General features: G+C 32.5%; 2 protein-coding genes across 9 annotated transcripts; one reads left to right on the plus strand and one right to left on the minus strand.

The window, feature by feature from the left end:
• Window positions 1-399: 399 nt before the first annotated feature.
• On the minus strand, window positions 400-9,298 carry LOC107625837 (autophagy-related protein 3). Of its 3 annotated transcripts, none has more exons than XM_021116232.2 (11): window positions 9,045-9,298; window positions 4,922-5,134; window positions 4,466-4,536; window positions 4,140-4,256; window positions 2,976-3,139; window positions 2,486-2,559; window positions 2,137-2,188; window positions 1,827-1,892; window positions 1,476-1,603; window positions 755-859; window positions 400-667 (listed from the first exon to the last, which is right to left on the minus strand). In XM_021116232.2, exons 2-10 carry the CDS (start codon window positions 5,080-5,082, stop codon window positions 760-762), a joined length of 933 nt encoding a protein of 310 aa, XP_020971891.1. In that variant the 5' UTR covers window positions 5,083-5,134; window positions 9,045-9,298; the 3' UTR covers window positions 400-667; window positions 755-759. The 3 variants fall into 3 exon arrangements, with proteins under 3 accessions (XP_020971891.1, XP_016184049.1, XP_016184050.1); XM_016328563.3 differs by having other exon boundaries at window positions 400-670; window positions 9,045-9,293; XM_016328564.3 differs by having other exon boundaries at window positions 4,922-5,093; window positions 9,045-9,292.
• Window positions 9,299-9,445: 147 nt separating this feature from the next.
• Window positions 9,446-12,795, plus strand: LOC107627731 (uncharacterized). Of its 6 annotated transcripts, XM_088503807.1 has the most exons (13): window positions 9,446-9,649; window positions 9,740-9,891; window positions 10,086-10,245; window positions 10,383-10,493; window positions 10,646-10,949; window positions 11,080-11,290; window positions 11,435-11,524; window positions 11,632-11,887; window positions 11,994-12,081; window positions 12,165-12,212; window positions 12,325-12,482; window positions 12,571-12,632; window positions 12,721-12,795. In XM_088503807.1, exons 4-9 carry the CDS (start codon window positions 10,478-10,480, stop codon window positions 11,996-11,998), a joined length of 882 nt encoding a protein of 293 aa, XP_088359933.1. In that variant the 5' UTR covers window positions 9,446-9,649; window positions 9,740-9,891; window positions 10,086-10,245; window positions 10,383-10,477; the 3' UTR covers window positions 11,999-12,081; window positions 12,165-12,212; window positions 12,325-12,482; window positions 12,571-12,632; window positions 12,721-12,795. The 6 variants fall into 6 exon arrangements, with proteins under 6 accessions (XP_088359933.1, XP_088359930.1, XP_088359931.1 ...); XM_088503804.1 differs by having other exon boundaries at window positions 12,165-12,482; XM_088503805.1 differs by having other exon boundaries at window positions 12,165-12,435; window positions 12,721-12,794.
• The last annotated feature ends 3,454 nt before the right edge of the window (window positions 12,796-16,249 follow it).

Consider the following 16,249-nt stretch of genomic DNA (forward strand, 5'->3'; position numbering starts at 1 on the left):
AACTCAACTTGAATGTCATATAACTATCAAGCTATAAGTCCAAATCTAATCAACATTTCACTACAAAAACGTACATAATAGCTTAACAAGCTCAACATTAAAGAGGTAACTCGCTTTTAAAAACCATGTAAAGTGACACATTTTGATCTTCATTTAACACTCAATTTCCTATGCATAAAGTGCACAAGCAACTAAGCAAAATCATCTACAAGTTTCGCCGCACATTTTAAGTGTGATTTACACACAAGTAAGTAGTGACTTCTATTTGATTATCATTCTCTCTAAGTTAGTTTTTGTTGAAAAATCTCAATTCTTCTATTACTGTCAACTCAAGTGGTCCTAATTGTAACTCTTGTTATCTTAATGAAATCTATGATTTTTTTAAAATAGAAGTTAGGGGAAACGTAAAGATAAGCATTTGCTGCTATATATTTCATTATAGAGTGACATAGAGTTAGCTATATATGTACAAAGACAGTAACCAAACCACACTAACGTGGCTGTAATTTACATGACATGTACACTTGGCAACAACAGCAAGGTTTATTCGCAATTTGAATACATGCGCAACAAACCAACAAAACAAGATAAAAGGACGGAGTGTTTATGCATCGGATCCAATGGGAAATCAACAATGGAGTATGTTCCCCAGTTATACTTGAATATGCTGCTACCATTTGAAAAAAAAAAAATATAAGAATGAAAGAAAAAAACCATGGTATGATACTAAGGAAAATAAATAAAAATCACTTACCTTAGTCAGTTGTTGCTGGAGCTACCAAGATCAAAGTCCATTGTGTAATCATACTCAATAGTTGGAATTACAGAGGCCATAAACTTCAAGAATAAGAACAGGTACCTACACAAATACATTACTTATATTTAGTTATGCCACTCCAAGGAATAAAATGTGATTATACTAAGTCAGGCATTGCTAAGAGGGACCAAATCCAGAAGCGCCGTACCAAGTTCCAGTTGAAAGCTTACATAACTCACGAATTTGAATAAAAACAAGTCATTATTTATAGGAATTCAAATCGTACGGAGTGGTTGAAGTAAAATAAACAAGCATAAACATACATGTTAGAATTCAATATGGCATCTCAAGCATATACAGTTGCCCCTCTCTCGAGGAACATAATATAATTAACCACGGAAACTAAGAAAGGGATGAATGACTATTGAACAAAAAACAGATGCATGCTTGACTATATGCTACAAACAATCTTTAGGCAGATTGCATAATCAAATATTCCATCACCTGAAAGCCAGTAATTACATAAACAATAAATAAAAAATTGTGAAGCTAATGAGAAAACAATATTTGTATGGATGTTGTAAACAATTACAGACAATGTTGATTTAGATTTATTAAAAGAAAAATCCAATTTATATCACCATGTGGAAGATTTTATGAAAGTAATAATAATTACGTTTCTATGAAAGTAATAATATCTTGGACAGAAAGGGTTTACTTGTCAACTTCTGGCTCAACCCCACGTGACATCAAAACATCAATGATTTTCTTCATCACTGCTCCATGTCGACATGGATGAATAGATGCATGCTTACCAGGCAAGTGAGGGTGGTCCTCAATTGTTACCTGTAAATATTTCATGTTAGAACAATAACGTATTAACATAAGTTTAGCAAACTATAAATTGATAAATAGCGGGGTTAAAAACATAGGAAGTATTAAGCTTAATAATTTTACCCTTTAAGCATGTAACTATGATCTATACCTCAAAATGATTCATCCAACAATAAACATCGTATTGAATTCTGATAAAATATCTTTCACATAAACAATTCATGTCATATCTCACCGTTTTGCGAGCATGGTCCTGACTAACATCTTCAAGGACAAGTTCTTGTTGCAAAAGCATCCTTGACTGCAAGATGGAAAGATGAGATCATAAACCAGTAAACTAAGTTTCCAAGGTATAAAAATGAAAAAAGAATAAGGAACTGTTATCAACCCACCCACTAAGCCCCAGTTCGGGATATTCACATCATTTATATCCACTACTTAAAATAAGCAAACATTAGTTGTCCTAGTAGGTTCATCGTAGGCTTATAGACCGACAAAAGTGAATGAATATATATATTTAAAAAAAGATCTTGTGGAAAACAAACCTCATCATACCCGGTAAGCCATACTCGAGGTGTTTGATAATATTTATCATACCTGCAAACAAGTCAAATAGAACTATTCAAATTATTGTCTAAAGACCGTTTGTTTCAAATACAAAATAAGTAGTCCTTTCTATTTGACAGAAAGAACAAGATACAACAAAAAAAATAGGAGAAGTACAAATATGTCAGGAATAAATATCCTCCAACAGTTTGTTCAGGAAAATCTTAGCACTTGTGTGATATGTCAGAAAAAGATACACAGTCTTCTCTGATATCACAAGTAGCAGTTTGTTCAGGAACAAAATGGCAATCAAGAAAAGTTACACTGCAAGTTTGAAACTCATCTTACGTGATACTGATGTCGTAAGTTCGGGTTCGTAGAATATTATCATCATCAGGTTCATGAGCCACTAGATATGTAGACTGAAGAGTAAACAATGACAAAATCACATTTCTTAAATCAGTACTAAACAAGTAAACAATGAAAGTATAGTTAATAAAAAATAAGTAAACTAGTGGAGAATTATTTAAAATAATATATTACTATTATAAATTATGCAAATAAAAAATAAAAAGTATTAAAATGAAAAATTGAGTTAAAGCTCACATTCAGGTTGTAATTGCCTACAGCCTACCTATCATTTTAATTCCAACAAATATTGCAAGGACAGACCAGCTTGAAAAGACTCTTACAACAAGCATAGTATGAGAATACAGCAGTCGATACATATTTCTGTTCTCTTTCATGTGATTCAATAAAACTTCACTTTTCAGTCCAAATACAGATGTATAACAGTTAGGAAACAACAATCTAGCCTAGAAAGTGATACCCAACTTACAGGATCTGTAACAATGTTATCAGTTTCTTCAAACTCAGCCATATCCGGAATATCGTCTTCCTCATCACCTCCCATGTAGGATGAAATTTGCTTAACAGGTTCCTTTTTGCTGATTTCTAGGCTTTCCATGGAAGGTAAATCCTCTTCCTCGTCGGATTTGGTTTCTTGAAAAAAATAAATAAAAAGTAATAAAGGTGTAAGGTATGAGCATCAGAGAATGGGATTAGAACCAAATCACAATATACTGATATAGAATAGAAGCTCTTGTTTTGTTACTCCCACAAGTTTGGGAGTTATGCTAGTCCTGTATAAAAATGTATTATAAACAGATGCATAACTCATGCTCACAACCATAGGACGGATTTTATTTCAATTTCAGTGGTAATTATTTCAATTCTGGTTAGTAGCTTGAAAATTTATTTGAAATTTTGGAGATTTCAATATTTTGCAGAAAAATCCTTAGGTCTTTGTAGGTTGGAGGTGAGCTAGCTACACTGGACTCAAGGGAAAAAAAGTTACCTGTCTACCAGGACATTTGCTGGTATGCCACTCACAAGTGGGAAGAACTTAATTCAAGTATGGAAAGCCCGTCAAGGTTTTTTTTTTTTTAATTGTGGTTGTGGTGGGTGGGAGGAAGGGGAGCAGTTCCAAGGTAGAAAACAGATTATTAAAGGATTTGATTGGCCAACCCAATATGCTTATGTGAGTATGTCAATGGAGCAACTTGATCATTCATTCTCTTTTTCGTCAAAAGGAGGAGCAAAATTGGGGAATTTAACGAAACACAGAAACGACATCTGGTCACAACAATGAGCACAGATCGAAACATAGATGACGAGGGTGGAAAAAATTGGTAAGAGTTTATTTTAGGGAAAGAAAGGTGGAATTTTATGATTAGATGGGGGTTGTGGCACACCCAGAAGCTCGACATGAGAGTCTGACGTTGACAGCGATCTGCAATGTTGTTGCCTCACCGCTTGCATTTAATGAACATAATACTAACTAACTTTGGATAAAGCCTATATTTGTAAAAAGCCAATACTACAAAACCATTGTTGCACTAAGATTGTGGGGGTTATTTTAAGTAGTGGACTAACCTAACCCCAAGCTTGTGTAAGGCAATTTAACACAACCCTAGAATAATGCCTCCAGCAACATACATACCTTTAGGTTTTCCATGAGTTGCTAGCCATCCATCATTTTCTTCATCATCAAGTAGAACTTCTCCTCCAGCCGCTTCATATTCTTCTTCTACAGATACAGCTCTCCGCAAACACGGCACTGTCAAGTGTTAAGCAACTTCATAAACCAGCATTAATGAGGACAGCCATAGATAACAAATTCAGGAGAAACCTCAGGGAAATTCAGGTATTATAACTTTCTAGCTTTAAGGACAGAAAGAGCAACTTAATACAATTCAAACTAGACTGAAGATAACAAGTACAAAGAAGATGTATGACATACAAATACATCCCAAGCTCGACTCTTACCATTCCTAGTAATTAATAATTGTTTATCCGCTGGCAAATATGGCTTCCTTTTGCTTGGCTCACCTGATTCCCTATTATGCAATGGGAAAACAGAACATTAACAATTAATAAGGGCACAAAAAGAATGACCTCTTAATTTTGAGCTTTAGCAATTGCCATAACACAAATGAATGAAAATTTCCAATGCTTGCTATTAGTTAATATACGTACATGATTCAAATCATCCCAGAAAGTCCCATATGACCCCAAACCCTTTGTTACAGGGACCGAAGCTATATAACTTGATTGAAACCCTTCTGAGAAGTAAAATTTTGAGGCTTGAAAGCAGATTTAAAAAATATATATATTTTGGAAATAACGAATAGCCATTAGAGGAACAGAAACATCGTGTAACAGGGAGCCTACTTAAGAAAGATGAAATCTTTGAGATGGAAAAAAAAAGGGGGGGAAATTTACCAGGACCAAGTGGGGCATTTGGCAACGAGATTGTCGCCGGCAGTGACGAACTCAGAGACACTGAGAACTCCTTTCTCTTTGAAGGCTGAGACGGTTCGAGCGCTCGTGATCCTCTCTACTGTGCCCTTGAAAGCTTCGTGAATCTTCTGAGACAGAACCATCCTCTTCTCTTCTGAAGAAGTTGAATGCAGAAATGCAGACTCAGATTGCAAACTACAGAGGAGGAAGATGAATTGGATTATACAAATGAGAGAAAAAGTTTTGGACTTCCTCTCTCGTTTTTTTTCTTTTTTTTTCCTTTTTCGTTTTTTGCTTGTAAACACGGTCACCTTGTCTATAAAAACAATAACTATTGGGGTTTGTGGATTTGCATTACTTGGTTTTTCACATTTTTAAACTAAAATAAATACTTAATTATTCCTTTCTCTAAATCAATGTTTTCATATGTTTTTTCTAAATTATTACTTTATTAGTAAATAAAGCGAACGTAAGTTTTTTCCAACTGAGAGTGAGCTTTTTTTTGAAAGATTACGAGTAAATTGCAGTGATAATTTTATTTTACCCAAATCACACATTTTCACATGTTTTATTCATATTATTATGTGTAAATCATCACTTTAACATTAAGGCTTAATGCAGAGGGAAACAAGTCCAGATTTAAACTCCAATTTTTATCTTTTGTATAAATACATATTAATATGAAATTAATAATTTAATTAGTTAATCATATATAAATAATATTTAATATTATAAAATATGAAAAGATTATATGTCGTATTTAAGTAAAATAAATTTATTTTTACAAATCGGATTAGATAGAATGGAATTGATAAATTTATAATATGGATAGAATTCTAGTCAAAAGATCTAATAAATTTATATTTTATATTAAAATTTATTATTACTTTTTAAATCAACTAAATAATATATATATATACATATATATATATAAGGTTGTGAGAATCGAATTTGTCAATAAATCGATAAGGTGATTGGTTCAATAATTCAATGGTCCAATCAGAGTTGAACCGTGATTAAACTAATTTAATTAAATATACAATAAAATTATTAAAAATTTAATATACAATTTTAAATATTCAAATTCAATAATTTTTAAATTTTATAATTTTACATAATAACTTGTTTATATTTTATCACTAAAAATTCACAAAATAATTTCTAAATTCTAATCTAATAATTAGCAACAATACTCATGGTTTTTTTTATTTTAATAAATAAATTAATCAGCTTAGGTTCTATTTCAATTTGGTTCATCCTTTTGTTCGATATTTTGTCTATATCTAATTAAATATGAGGAATTTGAAGTCAACATTTCTTGGAAGTTCTATTACACCATCAAACTGGTGGTGGTTAAATGAAGAAAAGTAATAGATGGTTAAAGATCGTTTTGAAGATGAAGGTAGCATATTGAGGCTCTATGAAGAAACAAATTAATTTTAGATTTATTCATGTCTTGTTCTTCTGTGCAAATGTTGAGACTTGAATTTTGCTATGCTATCTGAGGCTAGATATATAGATTAAAGTCTTTAGTTGTTGCAAACTTGATACAATATATGCTAATATGTTAATCAACATTCATGTGAGGTTTAAGATAAAATTAGTAAAACTTTTGTTGCTTATGAGTAAATACAACATAACAAGTTGAACTTATTTTATAAATATTTTGGACAGCTCCATCAAATGGAATTTTCGTAGAGAGCTCCATCAAATATTTTGCCTAGTTTGTATGATTATTGATTAATTGTTCTGTTGTGTTTTGTGATTTTATAGTGATATGATGCTGTTTTATCCTTTTGTGATTCAATTGTGCTGTCTATCATTATGTTGTAAGGTGTTTATTTATAATTTATTTATTATTTTATTATAAAACGATTTTTCAGGTTGAACCGATTAGACCAGTAAACCAGTGAACTAGTAGTTAGATCGGTTCGATAATCGGTCCGATTTTCAGAACCTTAATTTTTTGTTGAGTGAATTTGTCTGAGCTAATTTTGCTGTGGGATTCTGAGTTAGAGTTGATGGTTGATTTGAATTATTGTTAATTTTGTATTCTGAGTTGGCTTGTTGCTGAAGTGATTCTGAATTTAGTTTGGATGTTGAGTTTGGATTTTTTGTTTAGTTTTTCTGATTTTGGATTTTTCAATTTTGGATATGTTTTTGGATTATGAATTTTCGTTGTTGAATACATGATGAGAAGTCTTTGTTGAAATGTTTTATGATTTTGAATTCTATTCTCAATAGTTTGAGTTTGTGTAATTTTGTGTATTCTATTGTTGTTGATTTTATATTTTTGTTACTAATGTAATGAGTATTGGGATTTTTTTATTTTAATAAATAAATTAATTATAATAATTATTGAAATAAATAATTTAAAAAATATTTACCAACATAAATACTTCTCTCTTATCTCGTTTACAGTGTAAACGAGATAATTTTACATATATCTCGTTTACAAATAAGACAGGTGGACACAACACGTGTATATCTCGTTTACAAATAAGACAGTGTAAACGAGATATAAATATAATACATTTTTATGTACTAATTGCATGCTAAAAGTTTGGATTATTGATATTAATAATATTTTTTATTATTTCAAATTTTTTTTAAAAAATGCATGTAATATTTATCTCGTTTATAGATATACACGTATCACATCCACCTGTTTTATCTCGTTTACATACGTACAAAATTATCTCGTTTACCAGAGATAAGAGAGAAGTATTTATTTTGGTAAATATTTTTTAAATTATTTATTTCAATAATTATTATAATTAATTTATTTATTAAAATAAAAAACCATGAGTATTGTTGCTAATTATTAGATTAGAACTTAGAAATTATTTAAAAAAAATTTATTTTGTGAATTTTTAGTAATAAAATATAAACAAGTTATTATGTAAAATTATAAAATTTTAAAAATTATTGAATTTGAATATTTAAAATTGTATATTAAATTTTTAATAATTTTATTGTATATTTATTTATCACATATTCTCGCACACACATACAAAGCCTTAACTCAAAGAACAACCACAGCAAGTGACTTGGAAAGAAAATGTAAACACCGAAACAATCACAAGCATAGAGAACATGTGAATATTATTATAGCAAACATAATAATAAAATAGCTCTTCTAATGCGTCTCCGAAAATATCCCAAATCAAGAAAACTACATAATCTGATCCACTTGATTCAGAAAGCTACATATATTAGAAAACTTAAGAATCAACTAAAATAAAAAGAAAAGGAAGGCCTGGTTGATTCGATTCAATTGCCTGAGATGAAGAATCAAACAGGGCCGAGAAGCTGAGAGTTTAAATGTTAAACATAGGCAGTGCAAATTTTAACAAAGCTCATCACAATGATTAACAACAACAAAAAGAACTGAAAAAACAGTGAATCAGTAACATGGTCAGTGCAAATTTAACATTTAAAAGTTATCAATTTAAAATTTATCATCAAATACAATCAGTGAGCAAAGCCAATCAATCAAGCACTGACTGAGCATTCTGTTCTAGTTATGTGACTGGGAAGCAACAAATTCAAGTTACAGCAACAAATTTAACAAATCCTAGTAAAGCCCCGATTTACAGCAAAGGGGCAAATTTATTGATTACCAATTCAGCAACATGCAGAAATACAGGAAAAGGGAAATCTGGAAAAGAGAGAACACTAAACCAAAACATTAACCAATAATCACAAAACACTAAACCTTCACCCAGCAATTACAAACAAAGCCAGCAATTACAAACATTAGCACATTATAAAACATTCCAAAACACTGAACCTTCACCCAGCAAAACCAGCAACTACAAACAAAGCCATCAGTAAATTTGAACAAAAAAAATTAAGAGCCATCAGCAACTAACAGAGCCATCCAGCCATCAGTAAATTTGAAAAAAAAAATTACAGCCATCAGCAACCAGCAAATACAAGACAGATCCATCAGCAGCAGACAATTACAATTTACAAAACATTACAAGAAAAATGGAACAAAAATTGAACAACAATTTCAGAACTTCAAACGAAGGAGAAGACCGAACATTCAGAAATTAAAAGGAAGATGCGGAGGCGAAGAATTGAAAGCAGGGCCACTAACCTGGGTTCCGTGCCGAGAAGGCAGCGAAGATGAAAACGATGTGCCGAGCTACCTGGGGAAGAGGAAGATGAAAACGACGTGCCAGCGAAGATGAAAACGACACGGGGAAGAGGAAGCAGCGGCGGCGCTGAGGACCTGGGGACGGCGGCGGCGATGAAGGGCTAGGGTTTTCCTTGGCTTCAGAGGTCTCCAGGGAGAGCACAAATGATTGGGGGAAGAAGAGGGGGGGGAGGGTTTGGTTCACGAATGGTTCTGCTTTTGTTTTTTTTTTTTTTTTTCAAATAAACAAAACGGCGTCGTTTTATTACTCACACACATTCCTCCACGTGGATTTTTAAATATTTTTTTATTTTTCTAAAACAGTAATGGCTCTCCTCTCTTTCTCTTATTTTCCTTCTCATTTTCCGTCACTTTCCTTCTCCAGTTCTCCCCAAACACTCGGCGCTGCTCTCCTTCCTTTAAAATGAGTGCGCAGCAAACTGCTAATACGGCCATTGTGTGGTTCAAGCACGACCTCTGAATCCACGATCACCCAGCCCTCACCGTTGCTTCTAGCTTCCAATCACTCTTTCCTCTTTACGTCTTCGATCGCCGTATCCTCTCTCGTCAGTTTTCGCCGAATGCCCGAAACACTCTTTCAGATCTTAACTCCCTTCGGAGAATGAAATCTCACCATGTTGAATTGCTGATTGCAGGTTTCTCTGACGAAATGCTGGAACTGCTCCTGTTCGCGCTGCAAGATTTGAGGAACTCCTTGAAGGAACGCGGCTCCAATCTCATGATTAGATTCGGGAACGCAGAGCACGTCATACAACAGCTTGCATCTGAGGTTGTTACTCTTCAGTTAGTAAGTTACTTCTTTAGTTGATTAGTTACACAGTTAGTTAACTTTTATTGTGAGTTACTTATTAGTTGATTAGTTACTGATGATGCCCCAATACATGTCCGTGCATAATGAGAACTTTTTTTCCGCCAAAGTGCATGATGAGATCTTGAATTAAGCATTATCAATTGCTTTTGTTGAACAAATTCATCGCCCAGGGTGGAACAGGTGAATGCCAGTTGTGTATTTGCAGAACAAGAGGTGGAGTATGAATTGTACTTGCTTTTGGATGTTGTGAAGGAGTGTATGAAACCTGTCACGGTTCGAGAATGTGCTCCTAGGATTGAATTATGGAACACTCCATTTTATGATGTAAATGTAGGTATCCGATTGATTCTTGGCTTCTTTGGCTATCTAAATTGTTCAAGAGTTGAAGAATTTATATGTGGTAATTGGTGATTACTTTTATTAACTTGTCGATAATTGATTTGGTCGTTTCTATCACTATCCAATAGGTTCTGCAAAATCTTCCTGCATCGTACGATGACTTTAAGAAACTTCGACTACCCATACTGAACCACTTCAGCTGTCAAAATTACCTGCTGCAGACATGGAACTGGACTGGGGTGAGTTCTGTGGTGGTTGACTTTTCTTGTCACTTGGCATGAATCTTCTTTTGGAAGAGTATTTGATATTATATTTTCCATTTTTGTAATCCATTTAACATCTTGCACTTGTAAAGTGGCCAAAGTCATATGATAGATTTTCATTGAAATAGGTACTCTTCCTGTATATGATGATGTAAAGAATTTCATTACCAGCAACCAAGGGAGATTGAGAGAGAGGTGGAACTCAATCAAGTTGACATCAGCTGAAACCTTATTACGGAATAAAATAATGAAGTCTAGTGAGAGCAGTGAAGGAAGTTATGACTCTAGGCAACTGCAGTCAAAGAAATCAAATGAATCTGTTTTCCTGTCACAAAAAGGTAATGCTGTAGGAGGTGGAACAAACAATGTATTAAATGCCTTGGCTGCATATTTGAGATATTTCGAGGGAACAGCTCATGATGACTGGCAAGAGTATGTAGTAAAAACCTGCCATTTGTGATTATTTGTTGGCTAATATCTTCTAGGGTCTTGAGTATGGAGTCTAGAGGTCAGTTTAAAAACACGAACAGTGAAATGTCTTTTCACCTTTAAATCTGTGCAGGATACATGAAAAAGTACGTTCTTCTGAAAGTCGGAATGGAGCATCATTTATTGCACTCTTTGGTCCTGCTCTATCTCTTGGCATTATATCTAGAAGTGTACACTATGAAGCTATCAAATATGAGAGAGAACGAAATGCAGGATTTATATCTCCCTTTGGATATTCAGCTACCACAATTGCAGGAGCAGTTGATGCTGTGTGCTCAAAGGAGGTGCTAGTTTTAGCAATTTTGCTATATTAGAATACAATTTTTTTTCTGCCTTATTGATTTGGTTATTTCTTATTAGTTGCAACAGAAAACTTGCCTTTACCTTTCTTATCAAATGATCTATTCATTTAATTTTTTGGAACATAGTGGTACTGGCTTATGGCTTTGAGAAATCAAACAAACAATGATGGGATACACTCAACACGTATGTGGAAATGGAATGGTTTTCTTATTCAGGTATTCAACTGATTTCTCATACTCAACGATTGATTCATTTCCAAATGGCCAGTCAACTCTCTTTTGTCAATTTAATGAATTAAGAACCCAAAAACTGGTTTTGTTAGTATACAGTTGCTGGCAATGATGGTCCTGCTGTTGTTCTTGTGCATGGATTTGGCGCTTTCGCAGAGCATTACCGTGACAACATAAATGGTTTAGCTGGAGCTGGAAATCGTGTTTGGGCTATTACATTGTTAGGATTTGACAATTCAGAAAAGCCAAATATTGTGTATACTGAACTCTTGTGGGCCGAACTATTGAGAGATTTTATTGTTGATGTTGTGGGTGAACCTGTCCACCTTGTCGGGAACTCAATTGGTGGTATGATTACATAAATTGGGTGTACTTCCTCTAAAAAAATCTGTCCTTTTCACACTTATACACCAAAAAATCTGTCCTTTTCACACTTACATGCTTTCCTATTCAGGATAGAAAAACCTCCGGCGCCTCCTGGTTGGACTCTCGTGTTCTTCTACTATATTTGAGGTTACTTAGTTAAGAAATGTTATCCAACTGTAAGTGTTTCAAAGGTATAATTATGTCTCACATTTTTGGTGTGGATATTGCTTGGTTCTGAGGCTTTTAACTTCGCATGCAGCGGACAGAAAGAGCAGATGATTGGCTCATAAATAAAATGCTAAGAGCAGTATCCTCTTCTTGGCTTTTACTTTTTAGTAATTTGCTTCACTTTTTTGAGTTTTGCATTATTCTGATGTGTATACATGGCTCATTTTGCCATCTCCTTACATATGTAAAAGTCTTATCATCCTGGCTCTCCTGTGGTCGTGGAAAGCATCTTCTGTTTTAATCTTTCCATACCTCTTAATTTTCTTATTGAAGAATTCAGGGAAAAGGTTCTGATTATACAGGTACTCTAACGCTAATGGCAAGAAAATTTGAAGTTGATATGATATATGTATGTGAATTAATCTCTGGTATAGCTTCGTATCTTGTTATTGATTTCTTTGTTATCAGGGGATGAAAGATCCAATTTCTGACTGCAGTTCCAGGGTGGCTACACTGAAAGAACATTGCGATGGACTTGTAATTAAAGAATTGGATGCTGGTAACTATAACTTTTTATACTTGTTCATCTATTTTTAACTTTTAATTTTTTAATGATATCCAAAATTTTTAAACTTCTAACATTACAGGCCATTGTCCGCACGATGAGGTGCCAGAACAAGTGAATGATATCCTTTATGAGTGGATACCTAGGATTGAAAGCCAAATTTTGACAGGGTCCCCAGCTTAAAGTCTATTGATGTATATAGCAAAATGTAAATGTATATAATCATTAATCATTATTACTAGAACATTTTATAATTTAATTTTCTTTCTTACTTATTCATATAAATTGTTAGTTTGAATTAAATTGGTCCATTTCTAAAAAGGGAAGTTCTATGGTGCTGTCACAGAAAACATGCATGTCATGCTATCCCTGCGTGTTGTGCTGAGAAAAAGACACGTGTAGTTTTTTCAAAGTTGAATCCCGTTCTCCATTTTTGCTTAGGAGAGGGATTAGTTGTGATTTTTGAGATTTGTTATGTGAATAGTGGGCTTGGTGGTATGGGCCAAAGTAGTAAATTTGAGGCTAAACAAAAAACGGTAGGGAAAAATTGCAGTGGGTAAAAAAAAGCCAACCCAAAATTAAAAAAAAATCTACTATGTATTTTACTTTTCCTTGATGTAGCTAAATACTAACGAATGATTGTCCTCTAATATTCTATTAAGAAGTTTGTGTTTAGGAAAAAAATTTTCTTTCAAGTAAAAAACAAAATAAAAATATTTTAAATCATGGAAATATAAATTAATTTAATATTTGTCAAAAATTAAATTAAGTTAGTAAAATTATATAGATATCCAATAAAAATATTTATTAAATCATTTTAATAATTTTATCAAATTAATTTAATTTCAATAAGTATAAAATTAATTTATATTTTTTTATGAATTAAAATATCTATTATATAAACTTTTATTAATTATAGTGGAGTGCTTTTTTGTATAATGTGATACATGCATCTGTCTTTGATGATAAACTATTATTTTAATAAATTTTTTTAAGAATTTATATTTTTATGATTAAATTTTTCTTTTACTTAAATAAAAATCATTGTGTTATAAACTTATAATACTCCATAATAGAATCATGCATGTAACAATATCAAACTTAAAATTTATGTATGGATTGGACATGTCTTTTCACCAACACATAACAGATAGGGTATTGATTGAAGTTACACCGAATTAAACCCAAAAACAAAAAATTCCAAATATAATCGATAAATGTAATACACGAAGTACACATAAGAAGGCAATCTAATACAATAACTACATCCAACACAAGGAAATTAAAACATTGTCATGCTTATACCAAGAAAATTAAATTCAGTAAGTATACTTAGGCAAGACATTGTTTTCATGCTGTCTTTTTTTTTTGTCAATAGTTTTCATGTTTATAGATTTTTTTATCATAATGGACATCCACATCCGGTTAGACTAGACCCATGTCACGAATCTAACACCGCAGTCAATTACATGACCAATTTGGCTAGTTAAAAAGATGAGTCTTAGCTCACACGGCATTCCGCCCCCTCCTTATTTCAAAGGTCTCGGGCTCAACTCCTACCAACGGCAACCGAGGAAGAAAAAATGGTAAGTATGTGAGGAGCGTGTGGGTGTGTGTTATACCTAGGATCAAAGGTTGTCCAATTCATATGAGATACTTAGAATTGGGGTTATCCAATTCACTGACCAACAAAAAAAAAAGACACAAACAAAATATTTATGAAGTCAACTGAAAATGATGAAAAATTAGATGGATTACACTGCCTAGTACATTTTTCCAATTGATTGACACTTTTATTAACTTTGTTTTTAATTACCAAAAAAAAAAGTTAATTTTTTGGTCATTCTTTATTAACTTTGTTGAAATAGCCATATTAAAACAATACATGTAACTCAAAGGATTTTTTTTCCTCTTTTGGGTTGGCTTGTTTTATCCATTGCAATTTTCTTTCAACCTTTTTTGTTTGATCTCAAATTCACTATTTTGGCCCATACCACCAAGCCCGCTATCCACATAACAAATCTCAAAAATCACAACTAATCCCTCTCCTAAGCGAAAACGGAGAACGGAATTCAACTTTAAAAAAACTACACGTGTCTTTATCTCAGCACAACACGCAGGGATAACATCACATACATGTTTTCTGTGACGGCACCATAGAACTTTCCTTCTAAAAATAGATCCAACATTTTATCCAATTCCTAAGATTTGCTAAAACTTAGGGTGCCTAAGAGAGTACTTGGATTGGACTTTGATAAGCATGGATATAGCCATATAGGTGATGGAGAGTTTGAGAAAAAGTTTTCTCGTCAAGACGTCGAGGTATGTGTACGGTGTTCCTAAGACAAGGGACTCCAATGCCACTAATGAACGTGAGGATTGGGGTGTTTGTTTGTTAAAGGAACTAGAGCGTCACGGTTTGAATCTCATTTTGAATATGTAACAACTCTGCCGCTGCATATATCCCCTCTTTGGCAGTGTAAGTGTGTAACCCTTCGACCTGGCGTTCCAAATTCAGTTTGAATGGGAGCTAACTTGCCACAAAAGATTAATATGGAGAATCAACTCTTCCACGATCAGATAAAGGAGTTGCAAGTCTACTATAATTCCTGCCTTTTGTAAACCATCTTTATATTTTACCATCTGATTGTGATAAAATACAGAAGATGATAACGATGAAGAAGAGGAGGAGAATGAAAAGGAGTTTTGAGTTATGTAAAAATTATCAGAAAATAGTATCAAAATTTTTTAATTGTGATATAGAAGTTTGTTAATTTAGATACCAAAATTTTTTAACCTTGATATAAGCTAAGAGGATAAAACAAGAATTATGAAAATGTAAAACAAGAAAGAGAAAAAAATGATGATGATGAGAATGAGGAAAGAGAATTTTGAATTATGCATAATGTATCAGAAAAATAACACCGCAATATTTTAACCTTAATACAAAAATATCTTTTTTAATGTTGCATTTTTTCTTTTTTTTTTTTTGTTGCTCTTACTTATTTTCTTAGAAGTATTGCTTCTCATATTAAATTTGAATAAACATGTATCTACTATATTCCAATCTTATTTAGTTAAATGAATGTAAGTTCATATTTATTGGATTAAATTCTTGCCATAAACAAAACTAGCACCAAAATTTGTTTAAATTGACACCGAAATTCAAATACAATGATACAGAATGTAAAAAGTAAATTGCAAACTAAAATATCACATTAACTCTATAAAATGAAATAAGAGAGCACCGAATTATTTAAAATTGACATCAGAAGTTCAGTAACATAACACAAAAACATCACTTAAAATTGAATAATTGAATGCTTATCTCAAATATAAAAAACTGAAAAATAACACCGAAATATCTTCACTATAATACTGAAATTTTTAATTAAATGATGTGATAGAACTAAGAGCTTATTTCATGAAGACTTGAATTGTAGATTTACAAATTTTAATAGAAAGGATAATAAGTGGAAACATATGTGTACAACACAACGAAATTAAGTAGAACAAGTACAAAAATTCGAAAGAGAGTGAATAGTGGCATTACTTATAAGAAGAATAAGACGTATTTAATATATAAAACAACAAAAAAATTTCTAAAGAAT

This window comes from Arachis ipaensis, chromosome B2 (assembly GCF_059453495.1).
Source record: "Arachis ipaensis isolate K30076 ecotype BB chromosome B2, ASM5945349v1, whole genome shotgun sequence".
Lineage (NCBI taxonomy): Eukaryota > Viridiplantae > Streptophyta > Magnoliopsida > Fabales > Fabaceae > Arachis > Arachis ipaensis.